This window comes from Melitaea cinxia, chromosome 17, assembly GCF_905220565.1.
Source record: "Melitaea cinxia chromosome 17, ilMelCinx1.1, whole genome shotgun sequence".
Lineage (NCBI taxonomy): Eukaryota > Metazoa > Arthropoda > Insecta > Lepidoptera > Nymphalidae > Melitaea > Melitaea cinxia.
In genome coordinates this window covers 2,319,292-2,338,518 of record NC_059410.1, presented here as the reverse complement: position 1 = coordinate 2,338,518, position 19,227 = coordinate 2,319,292, and the positions used below count along the sequence as shown (strand labels likewise).

Genomic DNA, 19,227 nt, shown 5'->3' with positions numbered 1-19,227 from the left:
CGTCACTTAATCCATTCGTAGAATAGAATTTCACCGAGTCATTGATAATAAACGTAACTATTACACAGTTTTCGGTCCCACTATCAATACTGTAAACAACAATTTAAATAAAAAAACAATTAAACATAAGCTAACTACGTACGGCAAAGCGAACGAAAACGCGACTGTCGACCGACGATCGTTTGGGGGGACGGCGGGAAGATACGCTACAGCGCCGTCGCGCTGCTTTCTTTGTCTCGCTCATGTAATACGTATATATGTATCTCTTTTTTGCGCACAACGCTTCGATGTCAAAATGCGAATACTGTCAAAACAAAGCGTGGGTTTGGCACGGAAATATTATTCAAATGTCAAACAATCAACGTTTACAAATATAGAGTGCCATCTAGTTTGTTTTTATGTAATTATTGTAGAAATTGGGGCAAGTCTATTTACAATCTAGTTAGACCACAACGATATTTTCTAAGGAGGAAACGATGAATATAAACTTTGTAGCTTACATTTCTTACATTTTTATGCTTCACACGATAATACTGTACCTATATAAATAAAAATGGGTTGTCTGGAAGAAATGGCTAACCATACCTCCGCCCATTGTACTTCACTGTCTGTAACTATCTTTATGCTTTGTTTGTAATATATTTGTAGTATACAATAAAGTATAAAATAAAATAAATAAATAATAAAAATGGTAAGACTTTTATATAGGCATTACGGAAAAGTTACTGCATATATTGTAATATGTGAAAATATTACCCAAGGGTAAAACGACCCTATTATTAAAACCCCACTGTCCGTCTGTCTGTCACCAGGTTGTATCTCATGAACCGTGATAGTTAGACAATTGAAATTTATCATTTTTATTTTTGCCGCTATAGCATCAAATATTATAAAACAGAATAAAATAAATGATTAAAGGGCCGCTCATACAACAAACGTGATTTTTTTGCTCGTTTTTGCTGGATACTGATAACGGCAACAGGTAATTGCTTGAAATATTCGCAGAAAATTTATTTTTGTATATTCCTATACTTTGAAAATAAATAATAAAATTAAAATAAAACCAGGGGGTTATGACAAACAAGGGTATTTTTAGGGGTTGTCTCATACACAAACGTGAATTTTTGCCGTTTTTATAGATACTGGTACGGAACCCTTGGTGCGCAAGTCCGCGTCGCACTTGGCCGGTTTATTATTTAAACACGTGTTTTTGTACAAAGACGTTTTGTAAGCAAGGTTTATTTTTCTTCCCGGCTTTTGATTTTTTTCCTTTTGCACAAGAAATATATCGTTAATATATAATTGTGTTTGCTGGCAAACGAAAAAAACCGCCTTTAATTACTTCGACAAGTAATACAACGTAGGTAGACGAAAAACTAGTCAAGTAAATACGCATTATTTATTTATTTATTTATTTAACCAGACCTCGACGAAATTTAAATTTGACCACATGATAAACATCGGCTTTCGATTAAATTAAAAATGATCAATATATATATATATATATATATATATGATTACGTTATTGCACACACAACATTGTAACATATAACAATTACATAAGAATAAAGCTTAAAGGGAAAAAAATACAATATATATATACAATATATTGTATATAAATTGTATTATTATTATCGAATTGAGTAACCTCCTCCCTTTTTGAAGTCGGTTAAAAAGCAACACAAACGAAGTCCTAAGTATAAACATGTCTTAAATTAAGATACAAAATAGCGTCGAATCTATTTTGAATTATTGTAGTTATTGTAACTACTTAAAACTTTTAGAGTTAACTTATTTAACCTAAAAATAATTATAATAAAATTTTTATCGTAATCGTAAGGAATTTATTAATGTAACAGTTTAAACATTTTAAAGGTTGTTGACACTAAGCGATTAGATTATCATAGTTTATCACAGTTGTATATAACTATACTTAGTTGTATATGAACTTTATGAACTACCTAAATATATTTTTTTTGTGTGATGACAGGTTGGCACGTAGGTCACAATACATTATTATGATACGTTTGCAGGTTTGACCCTATCTCATGACAACTGTTTGGTGACACAGATCGTAAAAACACAGATGATTGTCGTGACGTTCTTACCTGTCGCTTTAGGTAGCTGGGTCCAGTTCCAGTAATGGAATCCCGGGGCGCGAATGCGCGTGGGCCGTGGGTGTGTAGCGCAGAGGGAATGTACGGCCAGTGGGGGCGTGGCTTTGAGAAGGTGCGGAAAAAAGAGAGATAGAGATACTTTTGTCCCCACTCGGTGGTAGGATTAGGCCTGGTTGGTACCCAGTCCATTCGGGGTGGGGCGCTGTTGATTACACGGCTATAAAATGGAAAGAGAAGAGATTGAGTTCAGGCTCTCTCCCTTCATTAGGCAGAATTACGACTCGTCCATCCCACAAAATGGGTCGTCAAATCGTAGTCGAGCCGAGCTATTTGCAGTTCTTACTTCTTTCCGTATAAGAACTGGTGAAAGGCTCATTCTCGTGGCAGCAGGTCGCATCTGGTATTCGTCTGCCTCGGTGGAGGCGACCTGTTAAACGGTCCTTCCGACGGGCCAAAGGTCAAACAAAGTCAAACACCGGAGCGTCGTGGTTTGCAAGCGATCACACAGCGTCTCATTATGTTGCCGCTGATATTGATGGGTTTGGTGGGTATTTCGGCCTGTCAGACTGACTTGCAAACTTGGCATTGGTCGATAAGCCTCATATCTGTCACTTCGCGGTACGATGTGTAAATGCAATCAGCGTCGTCGCATTTAATAAAATTGTGATTAATTCTATTAAAGAAAAAAAAAAAAAAAACATGACACATACATTACACATAACTTTTAAATAAATAGTTATATATACATCACGGATGTAAATTGTTGCTGAAATAATAATGTTTTGAGACAGATAGTAATTTTCTGTGCAATCGGTATTTTTGATTAATAATTTTTTTTAATACAAAATTTGATTAATAAATATTGATTTTTTTTTTAATACAGAAGGACTAATTTTTGTATAATAGTTAAATATCACTCTTTAAATAAAGTGTTCCGTAGATCGCTTTGCCATGAGTTTATTGTGATAATCATGGTTAAAAATCAATAATTTTATTAATAATTTTATTTTTATTCAAGTAAAACCACTTTTCAATTGTAATTTGCAAATTATAATTTTATTTGTTTTTAAATTATGTTACAATAACTTTTTAACCTAATTATAACTAATGTGAAGCTACCGCTGTTTAAAAAAATGAAATAAAAAAACCAAAGTAAGCTTCTCACCTGCTTTCAATTCGTTAATATAATAAATTTTCATTAAATCTACTAATAGATTATTTTAGCACAAAGCAACTGTTTGGATATTAAATTATATATGTGTCTTTTCATCTGAATGTATGTTTGTTGGTACATACTATGTAGCCCTAGGTATAAACTTGAATATGAATTTAATTTTATTCAAATTTTATTAAAGTGTTACGCATTTATCTAGAGGATAAATACAAATTATTGTAAACATTTATGAAAATATTTAATTAATTTTCATGACTTTTTGTCAAAAATTGAAAATATACCTAATTTTATAACCCAAGTACAGTTAACAATAAGATCATACAACGCTCAACAAAAGCGAAAAATCTAGGTTTATGGATAGATGATAAACTGACTTGGAAATTACACAGAATACGTTAGATCCAAACTATTATCTGTACTGGGTGCATTAAGAAGGGTTCAAACTCCTTTCCAAATAAAATACGAATAATAATTTATAACACCGTAGTTAAATATAAAATTGAATATTTTATAGAAGTCTGGAAATGTCCGCTAAGACAAACCTAATGCCGTTACAAATAATCCAAAATAAAGTTATTAAAATACTATTTCGATCTTCCTATTTTACAAAAGAAGAAACAAAATTACTAAATATTAACCAATTATACGTTTATTATACCTGCATACTAATAAAAAAACATTATCAATAATTCAATACACACATAATTATGTTTGCTCGCAAACGAAAAAAAAAAAAACCGACTTCAATTACATCGAAGAGTAATACAACGTAGATCGACGAAAAAATAGTTAAGTAACTACGCGTTATCAAAGATTACTCAAAAAGTAGTTATCAGATCTCGATAAAATTTATATGTGACCACATGATAAACATCAGCTTTCGATTAAATTAAAAATTATCAAAATCGATACACCCAGTCCAGTTTCGGAGGATTTTCGAGAGTTTCCCTCGATTTCTCTGGGATCCCATCATCATATCCTGGTTTCCTTATCATGGTACCAAACTAGGGATATCCCCTTTCCAACAAAAAAGAGAATTATCAAAATCGGTACATCCAGTAGAAAGTTATGCGGTATAATACAACGTAGGTCGACGAAAAAAGCATCAAGTAAAAACGCATTATTAGATATAACTCGAAAAGTAGTTGTTAGATCTCAAATAAATTTAAATGGGACCAATTGACACACACCACCTTTCGATTAAAAAAAAATTGTCGAAATCGGTCCACCTGGTCAAAAGTTCTGATGTAACATACATAAAAAAAAATACAGTCGAATTGAGAACCTCCTCCTTTTTTGGAAGTCGGTTAAAAATATGACATTCTTTATACAGTTTATTGTATTACCAGTATATTGATTGTATCTCATTCTAAGTGAACTTTATGTTTTTTTTTAAAACAAATAATTCTTTAAACCTAATTACAAAATGTTTAGGATTAAAAAAAATCAAATTTTAATTGAATGATAATTTTTATTGGACGGACATATTATGCAACCATGAAATATAAGATAAGCCCTACGTAATGAAAACTATTTAGATAAATACACATTATTCTAGAAATTAATTAGTTTTTGACGATGTGGTGTCAGCGGCGATAGCTTCGATCACACGATTGTAAATCAACTCAGGCGCTTTCTCGGAGAACTGGAATTCCATGTGGCTGAAATGCTTCTCTGGTACCTTGAAGGTGTCGACTACGTTAGGAAGTTCCTTTTGCAGCCTCTCTACGTCTTTGGGGTGTGCTAACCAATCCTCTTCGCTGTAGTACAGCACTACAGGCACTTCGACCTTGGTCAAGTTGTATTTCGGAGGCTCGCTCTGGCCATATATCATGCTGTTGACATTAGATCCGTAGTCGTACTTTCTGAACTCGTGGGACGCTACTCCTTGTCCGATATGTCTGATGTTCCTCGTCGACGCACCAGCTGGCAAGTGGCTCACAATACTTGGAAGCATAGCGAACTCAATACCGGTTGTATCAGCACCAGTTATGACGAAGTTTAAGTTCGAGCATATGTGTCTACAGCCGACTTCCTTTTGGCACATATTGCCCCCGACTGTGGCTAGGAGATCCTTGCCGATTTTGAATTCTCCGTTACCGAGCTGCTCGTGAAGACTCTCAAAAAAGGCGCTAGTAGGTGAAATCATTTTGAAGAAGGGACTGCGCACGTTGGTCATGTAAACCATGGGTGAAAGAGCGAACATCATAGCAACCTTTTCTTTATAATGGGGAAGAGCAGCCATGAAAGCGAAGAAAGCGGTATTTCCTTGAGAGTGACCGACGTAGTAAAGCTTTTCTTGTTCTGAAGTTTTGAGAGTATAATCGATTATGGCAGGTACATCATTGGTAGCGATTTCATCGATACTGTACTGCCAGAAATCTGGGTTAGATTCGTGCTTGCTGGCATGACGACGAGCGTACTTGTTGCCACGGGTATTGCCGAGCCATACTTCGTATCCTAAGTCAGCGAGCATGTAAGCGAGAGACATTTTAGGCCCCAAGAGTAACCAGTCATCGGCGCTTCCAACAATTCCATGCATGAGCAACACGACAGGTCGCTTCATCTCTTCACTGCTGCGTTGTTCTTGTTCCTTGGGCTGAATGCGGAACACAGTCAAGAAGTAACCGTCATTAGTCTTGACGACATGTTCCTCTACTTCATACTGGTTACTCCTAAGTAGTTCCGTTGCATTAGCGCGGACAGATGGTGCTTGAGCTACACCCTCGGGGCCAAAGGCTGCATGTATCATTCTCTTTTCCTCCTCGCTCAAGTGCTCCAAGGTTTTGTAAGCGTCTTTGAAAATCTTTTCAATTTCTTTCTCGTTCTTGACGGGCGATTTCGGTCCCGCTGCATATTGAATGCCCTGCCAGTCGATGACATCGCCGTAAGGTGTCTTTTCGACCTGCTTGTTGACTGAGAACCAGGACGAAAACCAGTTCCTGTTTTCTGAAAGAAAATCGACATTATCGTAGCTGCGCTTTTTCTTGCTTTCCTTGCTCTCCTCGCTTTCTTGAGACTGTGAGGTAGATTCTGATTGCCTCTGTTCTGGCCTCTCGTAGCCGGGTCCGGGGGGTTGGATGAGGAATTTATCCAACCTCGGTTGGAACTGGTGACGCACGATGTTAGCCGTGCAGTGGTAGGCCAGGGCGAGGCAGAAGAGGAAGTAGACAGCCTTCATTGTGCTGGTTGACTGTGCCGAATCGTACTCCTCTGGCCATTTTATATTGATATATTTGTATATTCAGCATATCGTATATACGGCGCGTTTAAAAAGCGTTGTTTAATTAATAATTTAACAGATATAAACATCATAATAAAACAATAGACATTATTATTAAAATTTTGATATAGTGCCTGAATTTGTGTTAATATTAAACATATAAAAATAAATTACTCTTTTTGTATTATGTGTTTGTGTTAATATGAACCCATATAAAAATATTAACACTTTTGCTACTGTACACTTTTGATAAAATTGTCCAGTTCCAAATCTGTATTGACGATATTTTTAATAGATAAGAATAAAAAATGTAGGCTTTCAGTACTCTTAAAATATTTCTAATAAATAATAAATAGTGTAACATTCAAATTTTTCCTTTAATTAGAAACCTAAATTAATAGAAATAGTTTAATTTAATAAAAAGTTTAATTTTGTACTATATTACACTTTTTTGTCTGATTAGAAACTAATGGATGTTTTGTCTATGTTTTGAAGCGCATATATCAAGTAGCAACTGCAAATACTAACATTACCTTCGCTGTACATCTTTGAAGTTTGTGTATTCGTATATTAATATAATATATTAATAATATATAAATAATTAAATAATGTATAAATAATTCAGTGATAAATAATCTACAGTTAATGTTAAAAATATTGTACCGAACCACATTAATATTTAATATTTGCACACCGTAAGGTAGAACATGTTTGGACTATACTTATGTTAATCTTGTACAACTTCAACATCATGTTCTTGCAAATAAACAATTATTATTAATAAATAAATCAATAAATATTTACACAATACACACGGTCGTCTGTTCCTAAAGTAAGCAACTTAATGCTTGTGTTATAGGTAACAGCCGACTGGTATATAGCTACATATTTTTTTTTCGATAAACATACTTATAAATAATACATATATAAATATATAAATAAATATTTATATTACACCCAGACACGCGGTGGGAGTCGAACCCACAACCCTCGGAGCAGAAAGCAGGGTCACTACAAAATGCGCCAACGGGCTAGTCAAATTTATTATTATTATAATTATAACTATTTCATCATTACAAAATATCTACATATGATTTATAAGTAAGCTATTAAATAAAAGCATCAAATCAAAATTTATTTATTGAAAGCGTCGCCTAGATAAAGTACCTAACATAAATAATATTATGTAAAAGAGATATTTTTTTTTTCTTCACTATTAAAAAAATCGTATTTTTTTTCACATATCCTCCTGTATATGATATATTTATTGTTTACGACAGTATTTTGTTTAAAATTTGGGTTAGTTTTGTAATAGCGTATGACAATGTTATTGATGCGTATTATTTGCTAGATCGTCTTATTTTCATTCTTTAATACTAGCACACGACTTTGTTTAATAAATAATTTATTTACGATTAATCTATAAAAATAAAAATGAAATGTACATATCGCGCATAACTACCGACTTCTCCAAATTTGATTTTTTTTTACTTTCGTTATTGGCAGGAATAGGTTTTAATGATCGAAAATTAAAAAAATGGTATCTACTTTTGCTGGGTATAATATGTAATGGCTGTAATAGCTACCAAGTATAATAATTATTTTTAAAATGTCGATTATTACGTTAGGTTTAAATCGTCGAAATATTAGGTTAGGTTTGTACGTTCGATTCCAGCCCGAGTCTCTGTCTCTGGTATATTATTTATATTTATTTATATATAAAAATATAAAAATATATTTATCTACGTCAGTCGGCTGTTGCCTATAATTTTTTTTAATATCTATTAAGAATAAAAATAATAAATGTATAGATACTCAATAAACAGACAAAGTTGTCTGCGATTTTATGAATATTCATATTACTTAACACAGTGTATTGACTTTATCCATGTTACAACTAATAAGAAAATTTTGGTTATTTATGTAGAATCTAGTAGTAGTCTAGTAGTAGGTAAAGTATATTCTATCTACTGTGTGTACCGCGTTTCTCAACTACCTAATTAAAATATAGACTTATAATAGTTTTATTGTAGATACTACTTTTTGACTGTGTCATTTTTCTCGTTAAAACATTACTTATGTCGGTTAGAGCTGTTGTTGTCTCAGTAAGAACTTAGCAATTCTATTTTTGAAAAAAAATTAAAATAGATTCAGAAGTTTTTGTGTCTACCCTCTGCAAACAAACATAAACCATATGCTTGCAAACGAAAAAATAACCGACTTCAATTTCGACAAGTAATACAACGTAGGTAGACGAAGAAATAATCAAGTAAATATGCATTATCAAAGGCTACTCAAAAAGTAGTCATCAGATCTCGATCAAATTTAAACTGGACCACGTGACTAGTACCAACGTGACAAGAAATCGGTACACCCAGTCAAAAGTTCTGAGGTACCATACATAAAAAAAACAAGAGTGCTTTAGACCACACGACTGAAGTAAGACTTACGAAACGTAACTCTCTCTTTCTTTCTATCTTCACTAACTTATATCTCCATCTCAATTTCCATTTGCCTCGCTCGATTACACTTTTCGTAACGCTCTCGTCACGCATTTACTAGCTTACTCTCCAAGTTAAGCGTAAAGAAGTTTTACTTCAAAAAAAAAAAAGTGTGTGTGTCAGCTCCGGCGCACGACTGGAGTTTACTCCATCAGATCGACTGTCTAAATAGGCACAAAAAAGGCTTACTAGTCTAAGAAAAAGATTAATACCATATTAAATGGTAAGTAAACTTGTTACTTATAATCTCCTTTTACCTGAGGTTGTCTGGAAGAGATTGCTTAAAGCAATAAGACCACCTTTGCATGCTATCATTGTAACCACTTTTTGTTTAATTTTATTTCTGTACTATTGTTTTTTTTCCCTTTTTTTTCGTAAAAGTGTTTGATTATATGTATGAAGAAGTAATAAATAAATAAATAAACAAATCAAATAAATCAATATTGGGTAGCGAAAACGTAACGAGGTCATTCGTTCAGTAGATTTTACTACTCATATTTTTTTAAATCCCGTGGCCTAATTGAATATCGATTCTTAATGAGTAAATTTCATAAATCGAATGGAGAACATACTTTCTTTTTGGAGTTCGGTTAAAAAACCCTTTTTTCTTTATAATATTGGTAGACTGTATAATAGGTAAATTAGTAAGAGACCGAATTCATACTTTAACAGTACTTCGTTAATGTCGCAAGTTTCAAATCACAGTATCATTTTCAACTATTGAGCAAATACTGAATAAGCGTAAAGTAAATGTTTTACTAAGCTTTTATTAAATTATAGGCTTTACCTACTTTTATACATGTCACTTGCCGCGGTTTCGTCTGTTTATTTATAGTTCAATGCTATGTATATCTATCAATAAATTATTTAACTGTTTTTTTCTTGTGGCTGTTCGAATATAATTTATCTTAACAAAAAGAAAAAAAAAATTAAGAAAAAAAATTATAAAAAAAAATCATAGATAAATTTATACATCTAGAATAAATAATAGAATAGTTAACAAAAAAAAAAAGTATCATACGTTAGAATAAGAACTGGTCGGTGGACTCTATTGGAGATATTAAGTTAGTCCAACTTAAACAATGATGTTGCCGGGTAACGCCTCCTTTGATTAAAAAAAAAGCCTGTTTTAGAAATAAGAAACGACATGGGTTCAAACGCCCGTGGATGTATATAAAAAAAAATAAAAATAATCTATGTATACAAAAAAATCCGTGAAATGTATGTACGCACATAACTTCCGTACGTTTCCGTTCGTTTAATCACCGAATTAAATAATTCGTTTTGTGTTCAATATTGTCAAGATAAGGTTCGTTTATAGGATAATTTAAAAAAATCGGTCTTATCCCAAGAAAAAAACGCTGGTAGTAAGTGCGCTTGTAACAGTCTGTATCACTGCAGTCTCTATCCTACTGCTGTGGATGGGCCTTTTTCCCCGTAAAGGAGAAGTATAAGTTAGAGGTTAGCTTAATCTACCATGCTGCTTCAAGGGCAGATCCATCGTTGTGGGCACGGTGGTCATACCCACCATCTTCAGTCGAAACATTTACCCCTTATTGTTCCGTGACTTTGTTTTTTATGGGATTATGGAATGACTGATATAAAAAAAAAACTTGTTCAGCGTTCTGATACTTTTATTATTTTATGGAATGTGCATACGATTCCAAGGTCTATTTAAAAAAAAATTAAAAACTAAATAAAACCTAATACCTACAAGTACAACCGCTCTGGTGGTGCGAGTAGTCGCCTAAAACACCGGTGGATTGCAGGTTCGATACCCGCTTGGTAAGGATATTTGTATTTGTGCCAATATTACTTTTCGGTATGTATATTTATATTTTATTACTCTGATGTTTATTAAGATTATAAATTAGGCCAAAAAAAAAATTATTTATAATAAATAACATTGCGCTGGCAGTTGCGGGTTCGAGCCCCGCACATGACAAATATTTGTATTGGCCATACAGATGTTTGCCGTGGTCTGGGTGTTTTGTGCAGTCCTTGTTGGTCTCACTACCACGTCTCGGAGAGCACATTAAGCCATCGGTCCCGGTTGTTATCATAAATACCTGATAGTGATCATTAATCGTAGGGAACGTATCTGACGACCCGCAATATAGCAGCGTGATGGATTAATTTCCAATCCTTCTCCTACATTGAGAAAGAGGCCTATGCCCAACAGATATTACAGGCTGAATGTGATGCGACGAATGCGATCTAACGGTATAGTGGTAACAAACATTCCATTAATTCCTATGGTTTCGGTTTCGATTCTTGTTCCGACTTTTTTTATAACGAGTCGGTATATATTTAAATGTTTGTTTTTGTTCTGGTTCTTCGTTGTTGTAGATGTCATTAGAATAATTGTAACCTTAAATTTGAGATTTAAAATACATGCAAAATGTAAATTAATTGAAAATATTGTTTTAAATTAAAAACGAAAGTTTCCCATAAATTATATGATACTAGAATAATGAAAATCTCGAACTAAGATAGTTTTCAGACATTATTTTTTCAAATCCTACTAGTTAACGTTTTTTCTATACGTATACTTAAATCCTTCTTCAAAATAGCTAATAAAAATAAATTCAAAATATAACTCAAGCTGAAACATTTTTTTTTTTAATTTGTGGTGATTCTAAATCAGTTTTTTAATATTAAAAAAAAATTACCGTCAAATTGAACCTCCTGCTTTTTTGAAAACGTTTAAAAGATAACAATATATCAATAGTTTTGTTTGTTATCAAACAAATAAAAACGACCTTTCAACTAACATCGAAAGTGAAACAATTCTTAAATTAAATTTTATTAAAAAGATTGTTTTTGACCTAAATATAAATTGATTAATTAAAAAAAAAAATAGACTTCAATTGACACGGACAAGTAATAATTTTTTTTTATCCAATTAGGTCGGCTAATAAGTGTACGGCTCATCTGATGGTGAGCGATTACCGTAGCTTATAGACGTCTGCATCACCAGAAGCATCGCAATTGCGTTGCCGACCCTATCCCCAATCTCTTAAGAACTCTGGTCACCTTACTCACCAACAGGAACACAATACTGCTTGAAAACAGTAGTGGTCTTTTGTAAGGTCGAGGTACTACCCCAGTCGGGCTGCTTCATATTTTGAGCAGGAAATTTCCTGCTGGGCCCTACCTCAGTTACAATGGACGTAGACGAAAAAATATTCTAAAAGATATTATAATTCTTATAAGATATTATATATTAACGATAACACAAGAAGTATTAGTCAGACATGACGAATTATCAAAATCAGAACAACTAGTAAAAAGCTATGAGATAATACATTCAAAACAATTCAGTCGAATTGAGAATCTCCTCCATTTTTTGAAATCGGTATTAGCTGACATGGTAAGGTAGCGCTGACGTCAATTAATACATTGAACCTGACATTTGACGCCTGAATTGTATATTGTAATTACGCTGCATTTTATTCTTAAGTAATTCTTTTTTATTATAATAGTCTAAAAATATTTTTAACCGACTTCAAAAAAGGAGAAGGCTACTCAATTCGACCGTATATATATATTTTTTAATTTTTTTTTATGTGTGTTCGGGGATAACTCCGTCGTTTATGAACCGATTTTGGTAATTCTTTTTTTGTTGGAAAGGAGATATCCCTAGTTTGGTACCATGATAAGGAAACCATGATATGATGATGTGATCCCAGAGAAATCGAGGGAAACTCTCGAAAATCCGCATAGCTTTTTACTGGGTGTACCGATTTTAATGATTTTTAATTTAATCGGAATCCGATGTTTATCATGTGGTCACATTTAAATTTCATCGAGATTTGATTACAACTTTTGGAATAATCATTGATTGACGCGTATTTACTTGACAATTTTTTCGTCGTTCGTGCTTTGTATTCGACAGCTGATGTTTTTTTTTGTATTCCCATTAAAATTTGAGCAAGATTTGACTAACAATTTTTTTATTTATGCCTAATAACGTGTATTTAATTGACTATTTTTCATTTGTTCTCGTTTTATCGCTTGTCGATGTAAATTTAAATCGTTTTCACTTGTTTGATAACAAAAAAAAATATTGAAATATTCTTACATTTTAAACGACTTCAAAAAAGAAGGAGGCTCTTAATTTGACTGTAATTTTTTTGTGTGTTTACCTCAGAACATTTTACTAAGTACCGATTCTGATGATTATTGTTTGAAAGTTTAAACTAACTTTAAGACTTTAACATTTGCCACCATCGTCATATATATAAAAAACAATTTTAACCCAAACTATCTGACGATAAATATAAAAATCTATCTGTAAACGAAGCAAACCGAAGAAATGTTTCGGATAACTTCGGATAGAGGAATATGTTGTTATGTTTTCCCGCTCAAAATCTAAACAAAAGCCGTGTGCGTCCTTTATTGTTTTGTTAAAAATTATTTAAGAATAATACAAAAATTACCCTCTTATATTGAAAAATAAATAAAAAATAAATAAAAATAACACACATTACATAACATGATACCGTTGTTGGGACATATAATATATAACTAAAACTTTCTATCAGGATAATTGTAAATGGGTCTCATGGCTACGGTTCATTTATCAAACTTATACAAAAATGTCAAATTCTCGCGTATTTGTAAGTATTTTTACTTTTGCTGTAACAATATTATAACTACAATTCACAACTAAGAAAAAAAAAATATTATATTAGTGAGGATTATTCGTTAGTTTACGATAGTTTCGGATACGAATATTAGAGTTTTAAGCCTTAAAAAATTGTGGAAATTTAAAGAATTGCTTTCTTGGCACCATTCCATCATAGGACACAACTATCTGATATTTAATGACTAACGGATAGTTGTTGAAACAATCCTAAAGTAACGGATAATCCGAAATAATTTAATATCCGTAATCGTAATCGAAACTGAAAAATAAATATTTTTTCTGTAAATAAAAAACAAATATTCAGATATTCATTTCCATATTCATATAGTCCATATCTGAAACTTAATATCCATGACATCCCTAATAACGTCTCGAAGTTGTGCAATGTAAAGTTAAGATAAAAAATAAATTTAATTTAATTTTACATTTTTACATTCATAGACCATTAGTGCTGTAGTCACTATTTTTTTATTCACTTCACCCTATTATTTCAGCCAGTCCGCTGCTGGACATAGGCCTCCCCAAGTTCGCGCCAAACATACGGCTTACTGCAACCCTCACCCACCGTTAATTGCCAATCTTACGTAGATTATATTATCGGTCTTGTGGACCGCGCGGCTGTCCTATTAGTAACAATATTTTTTTTATAAATTGTTAGTCATAGTGAGAAAAACTAAACTCGAGAACTAAATAATAATCTAAACGCATAATAAGTACATATTGTATTACACTAATATTAAATGCGTTACATGTTCACTTGTGTCGCAATCGCCTTAGCGTTACTGAGTTATGAAGTCTGAACTCTTTTGGGAATTAAGTACCTACTTATACATAACTAAGTAATTAATGAATACCCAATAGTATACGTGTCTCTCTCACTAGCAGTGAATCTTGCTTTGGGAAACATACACAATCTTATGTATATTCTTTATTCTACACCAAATAGGATTAACCCAGTAATACAAGAAAGATGTACAAGTGGCGACTCCATCGCTCAAACGGCGATCTCTTTCAGCCTATCTTAAGCAATATACTTACACAATAGCTGTGCTTGTGAGTTCGTCCGCGTGGAATAGTGACTTTACATGTTTAACTTGATTCTTTAAATTGGCATAACTTGAGTCGATTGTCATGAAACAAACACAAAATGTTAAGCTAAGCTTGCCACAATATATTAGTAAAAACTTTTTTTTTTTTGTTATCGTAGGGGAACCCATTTACGGGTGATATCCAGGATGCCCGGGTAGCCATTCCTAGACCGTATGTCGGCTTCAGCACTTGGGGGTGCAATACCGACCAAAACTCCTGCGGGAGCCTTCAGCCGTTTCAATTGGAGGGTCCCGGATCAGCAGGCAACAGGATCCCTCCAGCGACAGGCTGGCCTCGGCGAAAAGACCAGACTTCTCCTCCATGGGGACTGTCCGGCCCACCTCTGAACAATCCCGACGACGCCGTGTCTAGCAGGACCGGATTCCCATCCCGGCCCGACACGGGTAGGTACAGGGGCGTTACTGGAGGCGCATTAAGTAGCGCTCCCTTCTACGCACCCCCGTTCGTCGCCTGCGGACGGAGGGCTCGTCGGTCGGCCTCTCTCATCCGCTCATCATTCTCCTTCTGGGACATTACTGCCTCGCAGAAGATGACCATCGCCTTCCGTTGTTGTTGTTCCGATGTTGAAGTCGGTTTTTTTTCGTTTGCGGGCAAACACAATTATTCTATAAACGACACGAACAAACGGGTCAACTTATATTAAATTAATATACGGCAATGTTATTCACCCATATGAAACAAAAAAAAGGAAAATAAGTTACTTATGAGATTACTAGCTGTGCCCCGCGGCTTACACGCTTTAATTGGAGAAAACATAAATCTAAAAAATATTTTTAACCAGATTTTATTTTAAATGTGCGAAATAGATTAAGATATTTTTCTTTTCGTTTAAAACTTTTCCTAATAACATATGACGTCATTAAATAATTTATACGATACTAGCAGTTGCCCGCGACTTATAAAATCTTTTAGAGCCCTTCCGTTCTTGATGGACTTCTACTAATTATTAACTACCTCACCACAAAAAATGAAAGACTTTTGTAAAAACTTGTTAAAGCCCGATCTCTTTAATGCGGTCATAGTCGCAAAAGCCTTTTTTAGTTGAAGTCTACTTACTACCTATACCTAATTACTCACTATTTTATGAGAAATGAAGGACTTTCATAGAAACTTTAGAAAGAACCCATAAGACTCCTTTAATCTGGCCCTATTGAAAAATCCATTGTTAGCGGACGTTTACTGTTTACTACTAGTGCAAACTACATGCCTGCCAAATTTCATCGTTTAATTGCGCTTTTCGAGAATTCGTCATAAGTCAATAGTATAACGATTTGACATAAATAAAGGAGATACAAGCTCTTCGTGAGATTAAGTATTTACTTATTTTAATAATTTAAAAAATTAATAATAGTATTTAATTTCCTTTTTTATTTAATAAGTAAATACAAACAAACAAACTTTTCAGCCTTATAACATTAGTATAGATAAACACAATGGCGATTAATTTTTATTTATATTAGATATACATATAAAAGTAATTTATTGTGACGCTTTTATAATAACATCATAATATTGAAATATGTCTATTAATAGTTTTTCATTGCAGTTTTGCCTGCGTGAAGAATGTACACTATTTTGTTATCATCCTACTGGTTATATAATAATTTACCTGTTACAAACAAATTAACAAAAAATAAATCTATACTCTATATAATATAGATGATGTTTACCTTTTAAATTTTAAATTAAACAACACTTTTAAACTGAATGCTGTACGACAAACGAAATGCTGAATAATATGCTGAATACGCACATGTATCATTATAAAATAGCCACTGAAGTACGATTCGGCACAGTCAACCAGCACAATGAAGGCTGTCTACTTCCTCTTCTGCCTCGCCCTGGCCTACCACTGCACGGCTAACATCGTGCGTCACCAGTTCCAACCGAGGTTGGATAAATTCCTCATCCAACCCCCCGGGCCAGGTTACGAGGAGCCAGAACAGAGGCAATCAGAATCTACCTCACAGTCTCAAGAAAGCGAGGAGAGCAAGGAAAGCAAGAAAAAGCGCAGCTACGATAATGTCGCGTATCTTTCAGAAAACAGGAACTGGTTTTCGCCCTGGTTCTCAGTCTACAAGGAGGTCGAAAAGACACCTTACGGCGATGTCATCGACTGGCAGGGCATTCAATATGCAGCGGGACCGAAGTCACCCGTCAAGAACGTGAAAGAAATCGAAAACATTTTCAATGACGCTTACAAAACCTTGGAGCACTTGAGCGAGGAGGAAAAGAGAATGATACATGCAGCCTTTGGCCCCGAGGATGTAGCTCAAGCACCATCTGTCCGCGCTAATGCAACGGAACTACTTAGGAGTAACCAGTATGAAGTAGAAGAACATGTCGTCAAGACTAATGACGGTTACTTCTTGACTGTGTTCCGCATTCCGCCCAAGGAACAAGAACCACTCAGCAGTGAAGAGATAAAGCGTCCCGTCGCATTACTCATGCATGGAATTGTTGGAAGCGCCGATGACTGGTTACTCTTGGGGCCTAAAATGTCTCTCGCCTATATGCTCGCTGACTTAGGATGCGACGTCTGGCTCGGCAATACCCGTGGCAACAAGTACGCTCGTCGTCATGCCAGCAAGCACGAATCTAACCCAGATTTCTGGCAGTACAGTATCGATGAAATCGCTACCAATGATGTACCTGCCATGACCGACTACATTCTTAAAACTTCAGGAAAAGAAAAGCTTTTCTACGTTGGCCACTCTCAAGGAAGTACCGCTTTCTTCGCTTTTATGGCTGCTCTTCCCCATTATAAAGAAAAGGTTGCTATGATGTTCGCTCTTTCACCCATGGTTTACATGAAAAACGTACGCAGTCCTTTCTTCAAAATGATTTCACCTACTAGCGCCTTTTATGAGAGCCTTCACGAGCAGCTCGGTAACGGAGAATTCAAAATCGGCAAGGATCTCCTGGCCACAGTCGGGGGCAATATGTGCCAAAAGGAAGTCGGCTGTAGACACATATGCTCGAACTTAAACTTCGTCATAACTGGTGCTGATACAACCGGTATTGAGTTCGCTATGCTTCCAAGTATTGTGAGCCACTTGCCAGCTGGCGCGTCGACGAGGAGCATAAGACACATCGGACAAGGAGTGGCGTCTCACGAGTTCAGAAAGTACGACTACGGATCTAACGTCAACAGCATGATATACGGCCAGAGCGAGCCTCCGAAATATAACATGGCCAATGTCGAAGTGCCAGTAGCGCTGTACTACAGCGAAGAGGATTGGTTAGCACACCCCAAGGACGTCGAGAGGCTGCAGAAGGAGCTTCCGAACGTGATCGACACCTACAAGGTGCCAGAGAAGCATTTCAGCCACATGGAATTCCAGTTCTCCGAGAAAGCGCCCGAGTTGATCTACAAACGTTTGATTCTATTGTTAGGGAAACAATATCGTGAAATAAATAATATTAATTAACCATCCTAGTGTAAGAGTATTTAATTTAATATTTTTTTGTACTATCTAATTTTAATTTCATAAGGCTTCTTTAGTAGGCTTCTTTTCGTAAGGCTTTAATAGCGAATTGATTTATTATGCATTCGTCCAATAAAAATATAATTTAATACTAACTCGTTTTTGAATTCTTAACTTTTTTTTTAAATCTTACAAGTTAATAAATAAATATACTTCTTTTTTTTTTCTAAAAACTAGTATCTACAACCATTCTCGTATGAGGAGAAAAAAGTTTTTATCTACCAGGGAGATGGTAAAGGGAGGAATACAGACCGAATAAATTAATCAATTAACTCGTCAAATATTTTCAAATGATCATTTATATTTACACGCATTGCAGTCAAATACATAACACTCTTTGTTCAATTAGTAGGTATTGTTACAGGTATTTTGTTGCTGTAAGCGATATTAGAATGCGCATTGCATCTACGCTACATATTTATATGTATGACCATACTTTTTTATTACGTTAGTTAGTCCGTAGGCTCAGATTGCAGTGACCTTATTTACCGCTCCGGTGATTGTGGGTTCGATTCTAGCCCTGACTTTTCATGTAATATTTGTTAGTTATGTAAAAAGTTATGTTTGACATTCAGTAAAGACAATCAAATTAATCTATAATGTATTCTCAATTTGACCACAGACATTAACAATAAAATCAAAAGAGTACCTTTATAATTTTATACCTCTGTGTGTCAAATACATGGTAGTGTGTGTAATGTTTTTATTGATCTAATTTATTTTTATGCATAATTTACATCATGTATGTCATGTTATGTCATGTTAAAGCGGTTATTTAATATTACAAACAGACACTCCAATTTTACTTATTTGTATAGATAATAAAAAACCTAATAGCCCGTTTTACATAACAAAGTCTTAGCGAGCTTGTGATCATGAAAGCTTAAAAAGTTATTATATTGCTTATTTTATAAAGAGATAATGAGATTACAAACATATATTATATAATAAATAATAATAAAT

General features: G+C 34.2%; 2 protein-coding genes across 2 annotated transcripts; one reads left to right on the top strand and one right to left on the bottom strand.

Annotated features, from left to right (window-relative positions):
* Positions 1-4,742: 4,742 nt before the first annotated feature.
* LOC123661792 (lipase 3-like) lies at positions 4,743-6,472 on the bottom strand. Its single transcript, XM_045596732.1, has one exon. The coding sequence runs from the start codon at positions 6,470-6,472 to the stop codon at positions 4,853-4,855; it is 1,620 nt and encodes a 539-aa protein (XP_045452688.1). The 3' UTR covers positions 4,743-4,852.
* Positions 6,473-16,584: 10,112 nt separating this feature from the next.
* LOC123661791 (lipase 3-like) lies at positions 16,585-18,356 on the top strand. The gene has a single exon (XM_045596731.1). It carries the CDS (start codon positions 16,585-16,587, stop codon positions 18,205-18,207), a length of 1,623 nt encoding a protein of 540 aa, XP_045452687.1. The 3' UTR covers positions 18,208-18,356.
* Positions 18,357-19,227: the final 871 nt, after the last annotated feature.